This window comes from Danio aesculapii, chromosome 22 (genome assembly GCF_903798145.1).
Source record: "Danio aesculapii chromosome 22, fDanAes4.1, whole genome shotgun sequence".
NCBI lineage: Eukaryota > Metazoa > Chordata > Actinopteri > Cypriniformes > Danionidae > Danio > Danio aesculapii.
The window spans coordinates 21,386,773-21,403,653 of record NC_079456.1 but is presented as its reverse complement, the minus strand read 5'-3'; the positions used below and the strand labels follow the sequence as shown (position 1 = coordinate 21,403,653).

At 37.4% G+C, this 16,881-nt stretch overlaps 1 protein-coding gene across 1 annotated transcript in view; it reads left to right on the top strand.

Moving 5' to 3' along the window:
* Nucleotides 1-16,881, top strand: part of ell (elongation factor RNA polymerase II) — a 79,266-nt gene that overhangs the window by 13,988 nt on the left and 48,397 nt on the right. Inside the window, 2 exon segments of the mRNA XM_056447583.1 lie at nt 8,451-8,463; nt 8,466-8,494. Of these exon segments, the coding sequence (XP_056303558.1) occupies nt 8,451-8,463; nt 8,466-8,494 (42 nt within the window).

Sequence of the window (16,881 nt, the reverse complement as noted above, 5' to 3'; positions counted from 1 at the left end):
GCGTTTCCAACATCATAGAAAAATAGAATAAACTAAATAAAAAGAATAAAATAAATAGTCCTGCCCTAGATATTTTTTTACTTCAATGACAAGTTTAGATTACAAAACGAGAACACTTACTAAATCCTTAAGAACCATTAAGATGTGCCGTTTGTCCAATCATATGTTTGTTTTTTTTTCATCAAATAAAAATAGCAGGCTACCTTAAATCGATGCTCCATAGAAGATTTGCATTTAATCAAAGGAAACCCCGCCTCTGCTTTTTATTTGATTTGAGGAATGAGGAATGTTTTTTCAACAGTGAGCACACGGCACGCAACGGCAATAATGCAAGGCGCAAAGGGTGCTGCAAAACGCTCGCGGCTGTTGGTAAACCATTCAAAATATACCCCTCAACGCAAAAATCAAACTTTTAAAAATATATAAAATAATTTTTTTTAATCGTGTAACTCAGGGGTCACCAATCTCGGTCCAGAAGGGCCGGTGTCCCTGCAGGGTTTCGCTCCAACTTGCCTCAACACACCTGCCTGGATGTTTCAAATATACCTAGTAAGACCTTGATTAGCTTGTTCAGGTGTGTTTGATTAAGGTTGGAGCTAAAATCTGCAGGACACCGGCCCTCCAGGAACAAGTTTGGTGACCACTGGTGTAACTGATACCATTAATTGGTTAACCTTTTGGTTAATCGGTTATGATGAGCATCCCTATTATGAACACAATTTTAGATGATTGCAGTCAAAATATCACTTATGATATAATAGAATTTGAGTATTCTGCTTTCTACTTGCCTAATATTGTCTGTCTTTGTGTATTTTTACAGATTTATTTTACTAGTTAATTTGAGTGACTCTACAATCATAAATTAAAAAATTATCAAATTTAATCTGATAAAATGAATGTTTATCCTTAAAATTTATAATAATTTGTAGCATATAAAGTAGCTTTTTTATTTTATTTTTTTTACAGCCAGACTGTCTGTTCTGCTCCTCATAAACACTCTGCTATGAATCATTATTGATCTGTTTATAATGGACCTTTTTCATGGTGGACGCCATATTTATTTTTTGGCAGTGACATCAACTGGCCTGAAATACACTCAGTCTGGCCCAAAGCCATCAGATCATCCCCATTGTTGAGCCCTGAAGTAATAAATCCTTCACAAGCAGACCTAATTATCCTCTGCTGCAGTTGATCTGAAGCTGAATTGACATATACACACACAACAGGGGATCATGTGTGCGTGTAGCATACAGTGGCGGCTAATATTTCCTGTGTCCAGACTTCTCTGAATGTACAGATGCCGGTAATGAGCGTTGCATTGGATTTTAACGTGCGCAGCCTGTGCCTGCAGTGTAATGTCCCCATTACATGTGCTTATCTCAGTCGCAGATGGAATCAGAAGGGATGATTTATTCATTTCCTGATGTGAGCCAGAACCCCGAGCACAGAGCTTCAGTGCATGTGTGCAGTTCACCAGGCTAGATGAAATGAGTCGTGAGAACATGATGCTGCAGTCTCGCACTTTCAGCTCACATAGGTTGAAATCGTGACTAGTTTTGTGCATCATCATCATCTCTCTAAGTTATATTTTTAGAAAAGCCAGATATGGATGAGTTTGCATTAACTGCTTTGTGAATCAAGTTACCCAATAGTGTTCACACTTGGCAGGTTTCATTCAGTTAAAACGCCACAATTACTGCAGTTAATTTCAGTTCATAATATAATGTTATGTAATCTAGTAATAGCTGTGCAGTATGCCCAATATTTATGAACACAATTTTAGATGTATAGTTGCAGTCGAATTATCACTCATAGGAAATAATGTAGAATAGAATTTTATGAATATTCTGCTTCCTCCTTGCTTACTATTGGGCAATATTCTGCTTCCTTTTGCTGTTTCTATGACAACGTTTACATTTAAAAAGCAGGGTGTCCGCGGGGTCTTAATGTCTTAATATTTCAGTGAATTTAAGACTTTAAGGCCTAAAATTTTGCTTTTGAAATTTTTGTAGATCTTAACATTTTAAATGGGTCTTAATTTTCCTCTGTCCAAGTAAAGATACCCAATCAGTCCAACAACCATCCAGTTATCAATAATATACAGTAGTCAACATTTGAGGTAGATCACCACCTTCGCTAAAGTTGTCCTAATACTATAGAACAACACTAATTCTTGTCCTAGGACTGTTTTGAAACACATTTTTGATTCACTTTGAATGTTGACTCAATTGCGACCATGTTGGTCTCATATCTGCCCGAAATTTTATCTATGCGACCTTAAAATATATTTGGAAGCATTTGTGCGCGTGCATAAAATTAATGCGTGCGACCAGTTTTCACAGCAAAATGTTCAACGCATGCGCGGATTTAGGACACGTTCACGCAGAATGCATCTTTGCACTCGAAACGCAGCGCTCGGGAATAGTTTAAAACTGTTGTCATGTCAACTTGCTGCAGTAAACAAAGCCTGCAACGCTAGCTCCGCCTCCGCGCTCTTATTGGCCCACTGCTCTAGAACTGAACGTGAATTAATTGGTTAAAATCAGCTGTCAATCACGGTCAACGCCATCAGATGAGAGGGAGAGCTACAACCGTGAAAATGTGAAGCGCTGAAGATGAGAGAATGAAAACAACACTGACAGATTTTGTTTTCGAAAACAACTAAAGCTACAAATAATGGCACATCTGATTACTGATCATGTGGTGAATGTTAATCCACCATCTACACTTTTCCAAGAGTGGATAAATGACTTCAATTGGCTTCAAGTCCGCTCTGAAAAAAAAAAAAAAAACCTAAAGCATTCACTGTAAAGTCTGTGGGAAGGAATTTTCAGGTAACTGTTTGCCACATTTACACATTTTAAGCACGAGAGGTTCTGTTTAATCCTTCATTTAATCGCCAGACGCTGTCAATTGGCAGCTAAATGTAAATTTTAACACCACGTACACCATCGCAAAAAGGGCTTGCACTGACTAAGATTAAACTAATATGGCAGCTCATGAAAAGAGCGGTATTGCTATTTAAATGACGTATACAAATAATAAGGTATATGTCAAAAGCATCTGTGCAATATCAGACACCAGGCGTGAGAACACAGCACAGTTATCATCAACAGATTCATTCATGTCAAGCAGTTCGTGCAGGGCCGGTGAGCGGTCAGTGTTTCTTTTGGTCACTCAATTGTTATAAAAATGTATTTTCTTGTGATAACAGGATTTCATTAAGACATTTTCCTCATGCTAGCATATTTTTTTGCTTGTTAGTTTTGATTAGTGTTGATTACAAATGCAATAAATATGTTTATGTAAAACTTGTAGTAACTGTGCTCATAATTGGTGTGTGTGACAATTTTGGCTGGTGTGCCTAAATTATTTCTAGTTTGGAGCACCAGTGCTACCAAGCAAAAATGTTAATTTCAAGCCCTGTTGACTACTGTATGTATGAATATAAGTGCAATACAAGTGACAGCAGCCATATTTACAGCAAATTGTACAAATTTAATTCTCTAATCGGGGGAAAGAAACCTAAAAACAATTACACAATTCTTCATGATGATAACGGAGCAATATTTCCCTAAGTGTTATTCTCCAGTTATACAAAAATATGTACAGAGGTAAGGGGAAGCAATATAACATTTATAAATGGTCATGGAATAGGCAAGGTTTTATATCAAAAGCATTAGGTTGAATAGGAGTTATACTCGGTCCGTTCAGACAAAACTGTACAACAAATTAGGGTTACCATTAATTCACATTACAATACTATACCAGCTAAAGTATCATGATTCCAAATAGTATTGCGATACTGTAATTCATAACTCAAATCTATGAATCTATGAAAATCGTCAGAAATACTATATTTTATTTTATTGCGTTTACTTGAATTGAATGTATAATTCCCTTATTATAGAAAAAGTGGACATATTTAAACTTGTTTTTATTAAAACAAATATAAATATCCACATAACAAATACTACTACTACTAATAAAAACATTGTACAAAAGCAAGTAGTCGTGAATAAACTGAAAAAAAAACCCTGTTTTTATATTTATGTAGAAAGTAATAATTTTTGTAATATTTTAATCCTTTAATTCTTTTTCATTTGTAAAGATACTTGTGTATTGCTGTACATCCTGTGTGTATTAAGCAATGTGTAAGCGTTTAAGGTGCACAAATAACACGCTCCTGCACTGGACTTTACACCTGTTTTCAGCTGGTCAATTGCGCAGTCTATTTTAGTTCATAATAGCAACGTGCCAACAATACCCCTAACACACCTCCTTTCTAAACCGGCACACGCATGAGTCCACAAAGCGGCGCAAATGGATTTGCTATTTAAACGACGTGGTGCAAAATGGGAAAATTAGGTTTGCGTTGGTCTGAAAATAGCAACGAATTGTGCCCAACACGTCTTGCGCCTTACGGCGGGTGTATGATAGGGCCCTAAATGTGTCTAAATGAACACATCAACTAGTAGAGCTGCACAATTAATCGTAAAAGTCTTTTTCTAAACGTTGCTAAGCTGTGCTCCTAGCATAATACAAATTCAGAATTAATAGTTGTCGCTGTCCTGGATAAGTTTAAAGTCTATTCAAGTTCACCACCCCAAGTCTAAAAAAGGAGCATTTTAGCCAACAGTAGGCCTACATATAATATTATTATTGTTGTTTTATACCATATGTTCGAGAAATAATACTAATATAGCATACGATATCAATAACCCTATTTTTTCATTACGTTCCTTTACATTTGATTGAAGCAGAGTATTATGTCTTTCTTTATTGCCATCTTGCTTAAAACAATTGTCATTCTCATTTCATCCATGCAGATCTATTAACAAGCAATCTCTACTTTCAAATAAAATGAGTTTAGCAGTGACGCTAACCTTAGCACACACAGCTATATACCTAAAAATAAAAACAAAGTAGGTTCTGATCCAAAACACCTCCAGTCCTCCCCGCTGGGGCAGTCTTCCGCTTTTCTTTACAGTTTCCCTTTTTTCCCCTGAACAACTTTATCTGAGGAAGGAAGTGCGACACGCTTTGTTTACACTCGCTGGTTTGAGAAACACTTCCTTTCATGAAAGTCCTCCGTGACTTGCTGCACCTCACAAGACAAGATTTCTCATACGGCTCCTCTGCCTCGCTAATTTCATCTGGCTTCAGACTGAATGGCCGAAACAATCAGGCTTTTCAGGCCTAACATTAATGCAATGAGAGGGCTGGTCCAGATGCACCTAGCATGTTTAGTGAAATTGCTTTGATGTCGATGAACACTCGTTAAGAAAAACACGTTGTTTAGCATGAAGTGGGTCGTAGGTGGCACAATGATGAACCCTTCATCATATGCAAGTAGTCTGTGCTACTCGAGGACATGTAGCCGATTAGCTTGCGTTCCTAATTGCGTTCCATATTAATGAACTGGCCTATAAGGAGTTCTGTTGTCTTCATTGTGTTGGGTTTTCCATATTTCTTGGCACACGCTGCCGTCTAAAGCTCTTTATATTGGGAAACAGACCGCGTGGCTCAAGTGAGGAATTATTCTGCAAAGCATTCCTCTTATTGCACTTGCACGTCCTGTGTTTGACATCTGAAATTCCAGACGTGGTTTCATGGGTGTATTTTGCAGGACTTTGTTGGGGTTTGTGCTGCTTTTGTAGTGTTGATCCAACACTGTGTGCTTGTGTTTATTGGTCTTTGATCGCTTAAAGTATCAGGGTGAGTCTTGTAAATGTGGATCTGACTAATGGAAATGCCAATGCTTGTTGACTAGAAATAATGAAAACATTTGGGCCGGGTTTGATTTCTCGTTACTTCATTTCTGCTTCAAAACTGTGGTCGGTGTGCTTAGGTTTGTACTTGTTAAATCAGGATAATAAAAAAATGAACATGCAATGTTTTATGTAGGGCTGCACAATATATAGTCTCCGCATCGATATCGCAATGTGCACAAACACAACAGTCGCATCGCAAGGTCTGCAATATTGAGCTGATATTTTCACCAGGAGCTACAGTTGTAGAACCATAATAGAGTACAAATTTATCATTTGCATGTGTCGTTAAGGCATGTGATTTGTGAGGATTTCAGGAGAGTTTAAAGCATTTAGACACAATTTTTATAGTTTGTATCTAAATGAGAGTTAAATGTTTAGAATTATTAATATGATGAAGTAGGACTGCACAACTTTGGCTAAAATGAGAATCATGATGTGTATATATATATTGTTTTGCTTAAGATCATGATTTTTCTCATAATTCTGTAGATGTAAAAAGTTAATGAGTAGGCTATCATTATTGTTATTTCTCAAACATATGGTAAAACAACAATAATAATATTAGGCCTATGTGTAGGTCTACTGTTGGTTAAAAGGCTAGATTTTGTACAGACTTGGAATGGTGGACTTGAACAGACTTTTAAATTTGTCCTGGGCGCTAATGCACAGTAAAGTAATCAGAAAACAACTATTCATAATTCTGAAGATGAATAATTATGTTTGAGAAATATCTTTGCCATTACTCATTGACAACATTATTCGACCATTTTTTTCATTGGTAAAATTAGACATTGTCATCAGATTCCCTCTTGCATTATATTAACATTATATAGACTAGAGGAGTTATACTGACACTGTAAAACATTTATTTTCATGCACAACACAGTGTCCACTATGAAAGAAAAATATCAAAAGCTTGTCATAATCATAACTTTACAATGCGATATGATCATGTAAATGAAGTGCATGGTTTTGGTTTCACTTTTACTGCCGAGTGCGCTCATGTCATGGCTGCCCGCCACTTTAAGAAATAAAAAACATTAATGCAAATCATACTTTCCACACGGCTCCCAAACGATCGCTTTGTGCAACAAACTGAACATTATTTATGACTTTATTACCTGTTATTCACAGCCTATGCAGGTTTCTGTTCACTAAAATATACATTATTCGTCGGCGCAATAGCCTAGTGGTTAGCGCGTCGACATATGGTGCAGCAGCACATCAGGGCATCACGAGTTTGAATCCCGGCTCAAGGGACATTTCCCTACCCTACCTCCCCTCTCTCTCTCCAACTTGCTTCCTGTCCTAAATACTGTCCTATCTAATAAAGGCAAAATGGCCAAAAAAAGTATACATTATTCATTGGCTCGTACACGTCCTCTCGGTAGTTAACAAACAGCTCGTGTGATTTTCGCGGCTGCGAATACATTGCTTTAAGACAGAAATTACGTTTTTGGGTGAATTATACCTTATAAATACAGTTGACTCTTTCAACATCATTTGGAGGTGTCCACCTTGCTGAACAACGTATATAAAACAAACGTGAAAACTAGTGCAACAGCCTTTATGCTTTTGCCCAAGTTGAAAATTAATTGGCTTAATCGTAGAGATCTGAATTAAGATCGTGTGGGGGGTCGAATCCCAATCTTTTTCTTTTTTTTTTGATCGTGCAGCCCTATGATGAAGACTATACAATGCTATTTTACATTTGATTATTTAATTTCTGTAGTCGAGTACTATTAGGAGTCCCAAGAAAATTGTAAGCCACTGGTTATTTCACTTGTATCTTAATCTGTTGTATTTATCAATGATTGAAATTTATTACATTTTAATGCAAATCATAATCAAACTAAATTTAATGAATTGTCCAAATAGAACTAATTAAGTCATCTTGGTAAAATGGTATTTATATCGCAATATATATTGCAGATAAACAAAATATCGCAATATCAGGTTTGTCCAGGATCGTGCAGCTCTAATTTGATGGTTAATGCCATTTTAAATTAGAATTGAATATTCCATTTATGTAAAAATATTTAAAAAAAATTGTTGAACTTCTGATTCAGTTTCCTATGAGAAAAATGACTAGGAATAATAAACCTCTCAAAACGGTCCAAAACTACTCGCACGCAAACAAGTGTTTGCATGATTTTACAGACAAAGCAGAATCCTATAATACCAGTTTTCAACATCAAGCAGCATAACGAGCTGTTTTAACGTCTAAAAATTAATGGAAGTCATGGAGAGCAGAGGACTCAATTCAAAATGGTTCAAATGGCCTGCGCCACTCGTACACGAAGAATAAGATAAGTAGATGTAATAAGTTTATGTAATATTATAACGATGTAATAAAATATTCCGTGTCACAGATGTATTTTTAAATGTAATCAAATTATTTGAACATGACTAAAGTCAATATTTTTGTCATTGTTTTAATATTGCTACCTTCTCTAATATTAATAATAGAATTCTGTTTATTCATTTATAATGTTTTTTTAAATGCTAATAAATGCGTTGTTGCTAGATTAACTTAAAGATATTAAATTCAAATAAAATATTCAAAACCTTATGTTCTTAAGTATTATATTTGTGAATTCATTTCTCAATGGATCAAATGAGATGCACACTTTTTGTTTAACTTGGATTTCTCACGTGATCTTGTTTGTTTTTCAGGGTCTGACTGCTAAACACTAATAGGATTCACAGGAAGCCAAGGGGTAAGTTTGCACTTTTTTTTTCTTCTTCTGCCTCTTTCTGATTATAGCCATCCAGCACTCAACTTTGATTTGTCATGTTTCTTCATGGAGCCCCAAACCTTGCGTGAACCTGGGACTCTCCTCGGTTACTGTGAACAAACCTGCGTATGTAGGTAAAATGAAAACCTTGTTGATTTCCTGCAACACAGTCATCCACTGCATAACCACAATATCCTCTGCTCTTTGCAAAGTCAGCAGTCCGATCCAGTGCTAACTCACTGACTGCCATTCCGCTCATCTGGAAGTGATTGGCAAAACATTATCATTAAAAACCTTAGTATATGCTTTTTATACAGGCGGGTTTTAATTTTTCACACACTGTAGCTGAAGGCAGACATGGAGATGTTGCTGTTATCTGCATCTCGTGCTGAAGAATGTGGTTTGTCTGCCTCGGATACATTTCAGACCTCACAGCCAATTAAACAGAAGTTGTTCCTGTGTCATGATGTGACGTAAACATGCAGAAACAAGAAGTTCTCAAACTAAAGCAGCTTGTTTTGTCGTTTGACGAGGTGACATTTACGACTTGTTTTTTCCTAAACATTCAGTCGTTAAAATGACAAGTCAGATTGGTTTTCGAAAGACACTAGATTTTGTGATTTCTGTGGAAGTCACAAAGAACAGTTAGACAGAATCGACGGGCTGTTTGTTATCAGATGTTATATTGTCTAATAGTTGAATCCTTTATTATAAAAAAAAAAAAAAAAAAAGGGTGGCATGGTGGCTCAGTGGTTAGCACTGCCGTCAGCAAGAAGGTTGCTGGTTCAAGCCTCGGCTGGGCCCAGTTAGCATTTCTGTGTGGAGTTTGCATGTTTTCCCTATGTTCGTGTGGATTCCTCTAGTGCCTCGCTGTCCAAAGACATGCGTTGTAGCTGAGTTCGATGAACTAATTGGATGTAGTGTGGGAATGCAAGCATGTGTGAGGGTTACCCAGTACTGGGTTTGCGTCTAGAAGGGCATCCGCTGCATAAAACATGTTGGAATAGCTGGTGGTTCATTCCTATGTGGCGACCTCTGGTAAAAAAGGAACTAAGCTAAAGGAAAATGAATGAATGAATGTTACGTTCTTTTAGATGTTATTTATAAACTAAGGGTATTTCGACATAACATAATAGTTTGTGTTGCATGTAACCAGTGAATGAAGAAACAACTGAAGATCGAATGCCACTGCAATTTATCATTTATTGCCCATTCTTCCAGTAAAAACAGGTGGAAAAATATCGTACAGTGTAAGAAAAATGTTTACAATAAATAAATGATAATGACCTGTTGGGAGAGGTAGTTAGAGGTGCTTAAATCAAGAAATAATATGACAAAACATACTAACTGTAGAAAACAAACTAAACATCTTAACGTATTGAATGTCTTAACTAAAAGACAAAACATACACAAACAGCACACTCTTCTTAACCTAATGAAATACAAAAAAATGAATCAAATAAAATGAGTGTTGTAAATGTATTATGCACGACTTGCTCACTTTTGCACCCTCTCCAACGAGATTACTCAAAGTATCAGTCACTGGATGAGTTAACGAACAAACGTATTGCAATCTCAATAGATTTTAGATGAGTGCATTTATCACAACTAGTGATGCAACGATTAACCAATTTCACTATAACCGCTTTTATTCATCACGGTCATAAAGGCTCTCAACACAGCGTTTTCTGCACTGAGCAAAACTGCAGCAACTAAACAAAGTTACTGCAACTGTGCGCTAGTTTGAATTTCTGAGCTTGTACGCTGGATCAACCATGGCAGAGGCTATTGACTAAGGCCCCGTTTACACTAATACGTTTTAGTTTTAAAACGCATAAGTTTTGCTACAGTTACGCCTTCCATCCACACCACGTCGGAGTTTTCAAATACTGAAAACTGAGTTTTTTGGAAATGCTGAAGTGGCCGTTTTAGATTTAAAACGCTGCTGCTCCGTGTCAGTGTGGATGGGGAAAACTGAGACCTCTGAAAACAGAGGCGGGGCTTTTTCTGATTGGGGCTTTTTCCTCAAGATTAAGCAGTCTACATACAGTTTAGTCTTGCATCCTCTCCTTGTAAGATCAGACTTCGCATGTTCGATATGGAAAACAAACTCCCGAGGACATGTCGGGTAAGTCTTCAGACAGAACAGTGTACTTTTATAACCTCATTCACATCACCCTGGCTACGTTGTTTCACTTTCTTAACAATAAAATGAAAATATGATTTGGCCTATTTTATTTTGAAATTAAGCGACTTAACAGACACCCCAAAAATGTTGAGGCGTTGTGTAGCTGCATATTTATGAGCGTCGTCATCACTGTGTCATATTATAACAAAAACACAGCCTATAACACAACTGCCTCCTTTCATTTTCATTGAAAGTATGAAACATACTATCTCTTTAGCTGAATATCAATTTAATGATCAACAATGGCCATTGTAAAAGTATAACTACAATAGGTTTTACATTATAGAAATAATGCAAGCAATCAGTCAAATGACAGAATTAATGTGGTTACATTTAATATATCTTTGCGCTCAGTCAAAACACGTGACCTGAGAACAAGTAATAGATTATAAAAAGAATATATCGTTAGATAGACAAGATGAAATAAATATCACGTTTAACAGATATAGTAAAATTAGATCCAGCGGTAGATCCTTGATGAACAGTCCGACGTGCACAGCTCTCATCGCTGCAGTGCATGCCAGAGTGTGTGTGGTCACGTGATTAAAAAAAAATAAAAATAAAAAATTTCCAGTGGTGTAGTGTGGACGGAGAGTTGTTCAGAAATGCTAGGTGAAACTCCAGTGTGGACGCGGATTGTTTTCATTCTAAAATGCCATTTTAAAACTAAAACGTATTCGTGTAAACTGGGCCACGAGCTGTTCACATGTTCCAACTTTTGCGCACAGGTTCGTTATTTCCAATAGATGTACGTGGCTTGCATGCGCATGTTAGGATCGACGAACACGCGGCACATGCTTTCCGATCAGCTTCATACTTTGTATGGAGCATACCTATGGAATATAAACATTACTACTGCAAAGAGAGAAAAAAAAATGAAAAATGGCAAACAATTTTGTGATATAATTTATCAAAAGTACCTTTCAGACAGAGCTTCAGCAGCCTTTGACATTTGTTCTCTATAAAAGTGAAATACTTGGCTAAAATGTAGCTTAAATTTATATTAGACAACTTTTTCACTTATTTCTAAGTCCAAAGAGAAATGGACTAGTGTTTGCTGTTTATTATTGTTTTGTGCTGTATTATTTGGTTATTGAGCAGCAGTAAATGACACTTTGAAATGAGTTTTCATGTGTTTTTTTTTTTCTTTTTTTCCTGAACTAGTAGTGTTATGAAATGAATGAATCCATAATAATCATAACCATGAAAACATTATTATTCCTCACTGTAATCGTACAACGAAAATCTATAGTTGTTGCATCTCTAATTACAGCCAAACAAAACCAGTTTGGGCCGGCTTTCTAACAATACCCCCGTCCAGCGAACCCAGTGTCAGCGGCCAATGCCATCAGTACGAAATGCGGATCCTCAAGTGCCGTTCGTACCTGTACCATGTAAAACAACATCCACATACAAACAGAAATGCACACACAACCCCAAAGTACGTTCTGCAGGGGAACGTAACAAATTAATATTAAAATATTCTCAAAGTTTTTGTTAGCAGACCTTTATTTAATTTGCCAAATTGCACTGCACTTCAGTTCATATATGCATAGTACTAAAAGATTGCCGTTTCGTAAGACCATAGTGTTATGTGTAATATTTATGAGTTACAGGGTTCCCACGCTTGAAAGTACTTGAATTTCAGACATATGCAATCAAGACTTGGAAAGTACTTAACCTTGAGAGTGCTTGTTAAATTTGTTTATAGTGTAATTTTAACAATTGTACTCAACTGACAAAAACAGAACAAAGAAACCATCAGTTGTTGTAATTTTGTACAATAACACTGATAAATAATGCATGTTTTGTCAATATTTCAGAAACCCCAATTGAATATTATCAGTATTAAAGTTGTTTGAACATTACTCTGACGTTTGTAATGTAAATCTTAAGTGTCATGTTTAGTAAGGACGTTCATGACGCTACAAATTCTGGGGTGTGAATTTAAAATGAATGGTGCTTTCATAAACGGCAGATCCAAGGACTTTTTAAAAGTGTGGGAACCCTGAAGATATTATTGCTAGTCTGACCTATTCAGTAGTTGAACTGAATGTCTTTGTAATTCATATGAAGGGTCTTGTTTTCACTGTTTATTAACTGCACATTCACACTCTGCCACGGTCCACTGCATCATGTTTAAGATAAGAAGCACTATTTACTTGCCAGATTAAAGCTGTATTTCTGCATAACAGTATCAGAGATGCGTCTCATTATGAGCAGGTAGACACTCTACATTTGTCTGCATCGAACCCGAAAAACATTGACGTGTTCGTCAACACATGTGGTCTTGCTTGCTGCTTGGAATTGTATTGAAAACTAGCCGATTTGGTTTCGCAGCTGCACAAATTGACCTTTTAAGAGCATTTGTGTCCAGGAAGTTTTTTTTTTTTTTTTTTATGAACCGTCTGATCTTTCTGAATGAAGAAGACACTGCTCTTCCCCAGGGATGAGCAGAGTTACCACATGGCCAGAAGAAGCAGCTTTGTACAGTCCAGACCAGAGAAAACTCTAGTCATGACAAACCTTTAAACGGATGAGAGGAGTCCATTGGTGAAACTCCAGTTAACTGAGAAGACTGAGAAGGTACTGCCTTATCTAGTGGGTCTTAATTTCTTTCACTGCATTTGAACAATGTTCAAGTCAGTTTGGCATAAACAACATGAAAGCATGGACCCAACCTGCCTTGGATCAGTAGTTTTGGATCAGAATATTTCTTGGTACGCTTTTGCCAAATATTTATTTACTGACCCATCTACATCTTGTAAAGCAGGGTTGCCCAATCCTGTTCCTGGAGATCGACTTTCCTGCAGAGTTCAGCTGCAACCTTGATCAAATGCACCTGTTTTTAATTACCAGGTGCTCCTTCAGATCCTACTTAATTGGTTTAGTTGGTTTTTGATCAGGGTTGGAGCTGAACTCTGCAGGAAGGTAGATCTCCACAAACAGGATTGAGCACCTTTGTTGTAAAGGCTACTTCCAGCAGGATAACACACAATTGCTCAAATCATAACACTCTTTTCTTGAACGTGACCATAAATTCACTAAACTCAAATTCCCACCACGGTCACTAGATCAATCCAGAAGTTCACCTTCATAAATGTGCAGCTGACAAATTTGTAGCAACATTTGAGATATCGAGATTTTCAAAATGCTTTGGTATTCTGTTTTGAATCGATTCAGAGCTTGGGTTTTAACAGAAGATGGCGTTGTATGCTTTATAAACGGCTGTTTTTTGCTTGCGTCCAATTCCTTTTAGATGCCTCTTGAACCTAAAACAATCACAAATGAAGTCAGGAAAGATTTAGGTGAATTACAGGAGTGTTTAAAGAGCTGTTTACATTAATCTCATGGCTTAAGCCTTAAGGCTGGTTTATACTTCTGTGTCGAGTGATTGCCATGGCGCATGCCTTGCGCGTAGCCGTGCATTTATACTTCTGCGTGCTTTTTGTGTTGCTCTGCAGTACCAATTCCGAAACGCTAGCTGGCAATAGGATTTTGTTCCTGTGTCGTGTTTCTTCGCTGGTGTTTAGTTTTTTTTCTGAACGCTACCTTAATGTACAAGTAGCTAAAACTCGCTCATTCAGAGTCGGGAACAGGCAGACATGCAACAACATTAATCAAAAGGTAAACACAAAGTTTCCATCTGAAGCTCCTTCACGGGAGTAAACTCTTGTAAACATTTGTAAACACTCACTCAGATTCGCAGCTCACAGCACTGCCCACGCTCATCACCACTACCAAGCTGACCAATCACATAGCTTGTGCTACAACGTCATTACAACGTGTAGTTATCTTTTTTTAGAGGTGCGAAGGCTGCGCTGGACTATACACATGCACTTGATGCAGAAGTATAAATTAGCCTTTACACGAAAACTTGGATGTCTCAGCTAAACACACACGCGCTCTTGCTCTGAGCATTTAAGTTTACGGTTTAAAAACCTTAGCCTATAGCACCATCTGCTGTTAAAAACAAAAAATGAAATCTATTCATGATAGAATAATAACGATACATTTTGAAAAATATTAGAATCGATTTTTCAAAACAATTGTTCGTTACAGCTCTAGTAACTGTGTGGATTTAACAATCTCTGAAGAATGTTTCCACCACCTGGTCATTTCAGGCTACAAAGATATATGGCAGTTCTGAAGTCAAACGGAGTGCCGACCTGGTACTAGCAAGCTATAATAGGACCGTAGCCATTAGCTACGTTTCCATCCACCTCGTTTGATGCACATTTTGGATATGCGTATAAAAAAATCGGTTGATGGAAACACCAAGATCTGCGTAAATTGAGTGTGCATAAAAATATGAGCATAACAGAGTGGGATAAACTTTATTCAGTTAGAAAAGATGCGCATAAACCAAGATGGAAACTTTACAGCACAAATTCCAGTATGCGCATTAAAGTCATGTGATTTTGTTATAAGAGATCATGTGGTGAAAATGTGTGAATGGACAAACATTGTAAAACATCAGGAAATGTTGTCTTGGTCATTCTAAAGCACCGTAGCCGTTTCAGTATTAGTGTTGTTATATTATTGATTACCTCCAGAACTGTTAACAGCATCTGTGCTTCGCGTCTTATGCCTTCAAATGCCACCATGTTCATTGCGTGGCGGCATCGTTTCTAAGGCGCAAGCCATATATTAAATAAGGAAAGATTCACGCAGCTTCTCCTACCAAAGCAAATTCCATTTTACTGTTGATAATTGCCGCCAGTTAGTCTGGAAATGATGATTTTGTTCGCTTTGACTTGGGTGGAAACACAGCTGTATTTGCACATCTTTATGCGATATTCCAGTTTTGCGCATACATTTAATTAGCATTTTTTAGATGGAAATGTAGCTAGTGAGTGTATATCTACGTGGGCCAAAATAACCAAAACCTGTAAATTGTTTGTTTGTTTTTGCCTTCTCTCTAACCAGCGTTGGCTTTCAAAAGTGGGTTGAGCTTGTAGTTTTGTTAGTATCAGTTGCTCTATCCTCTGTAATTCATGCTATGCTAAAACACACTTGTTCTGACTGTTAATCACACTGGATTTCGACCTGCGTCATATATATATTTCAGCCTGTGACGCAAGCTCTTCCTTCGAGAGCATTTCCTCTCTTCTGTGGCTTATTTTCCCCTCTTGTCAGTAAATGTGCAGGATGTCTGAAAAGTCGAGTTAGCAGCTGTCATGCCTTCTGAATGATTCGCAACTCTGAATTGCAATCTGCACGTGTTTTCAACTACAGTTTTTCCCAAGGCTTGTAATAGAAAGTAAAAACTTAAATAGTCATCTGCGGCTTGTGTAGTGTGTCCTCTGAGTGATTGTAAGTGGCGGAGCGTCTTTTGCTTTGTTGAATCTCTCATGTGGGAGTGGAAAAGTGAAGCGTTGAGCTGAGGGAAGCCCTCGAGCTGCCAGTGTGAGTCTCGGACCAGCTTGTTATTTATAGGTGGACACCTGCAGGCCACCACACGTGTGGAGGAACCCTGGGTAAATGGAGCCACAGCGGGGCGAGTGTCAGGTGTGTGTGTGTGTGTGTGTGTGTGTGTGTGTGTGTGTGTGTGTGTGTGTGTGTGTGTGTGTGTGTGTGTGTGCAGTTCATCACTGTATCACTCATATGTGTGTAACCACATCATGGTATACAGGGACATGGTTTGGTATTGCATGACTAGTGTATAAAGTCCCATAGACGCTAGTTAATTACTATGTCACTCATATATGTGTGAAATCATGACGGCGTTCCAAGACAAAGACAAGTTACTAAGCCTCTAGTGTGGACTTTTCATTTGAATTTAAAAAAAGAACTTACAAACAGCTGGTGCAACCCTACCCAGTTCATCACTGTGTCACTCATATGTGCGTAACACTATGATGGTATAAAGGGACATGGTTTGGTATAGCAGGACTAGTGTATAAAGTCCCATAGACACTAGTTAATTACTATGTCACTCATATATGTGTACAATCATGATGGCGTTCCAAGACAAAGACAAGTTACTAAGCCTCTAGTGTAGACTTTTAATTTTAATTTAAGAAAAAAAACTTACAAACAGCTGGTGCAACCCTACCCAGTTCATCACTGTGTCACTCATATGTGTGTAACACCATAATAGTATACAGGGACATGGTGTGGTATGGCATGACTTGAGTATAAAGTCCCATAGACACTAGTTCATCACTGTTTCATATGT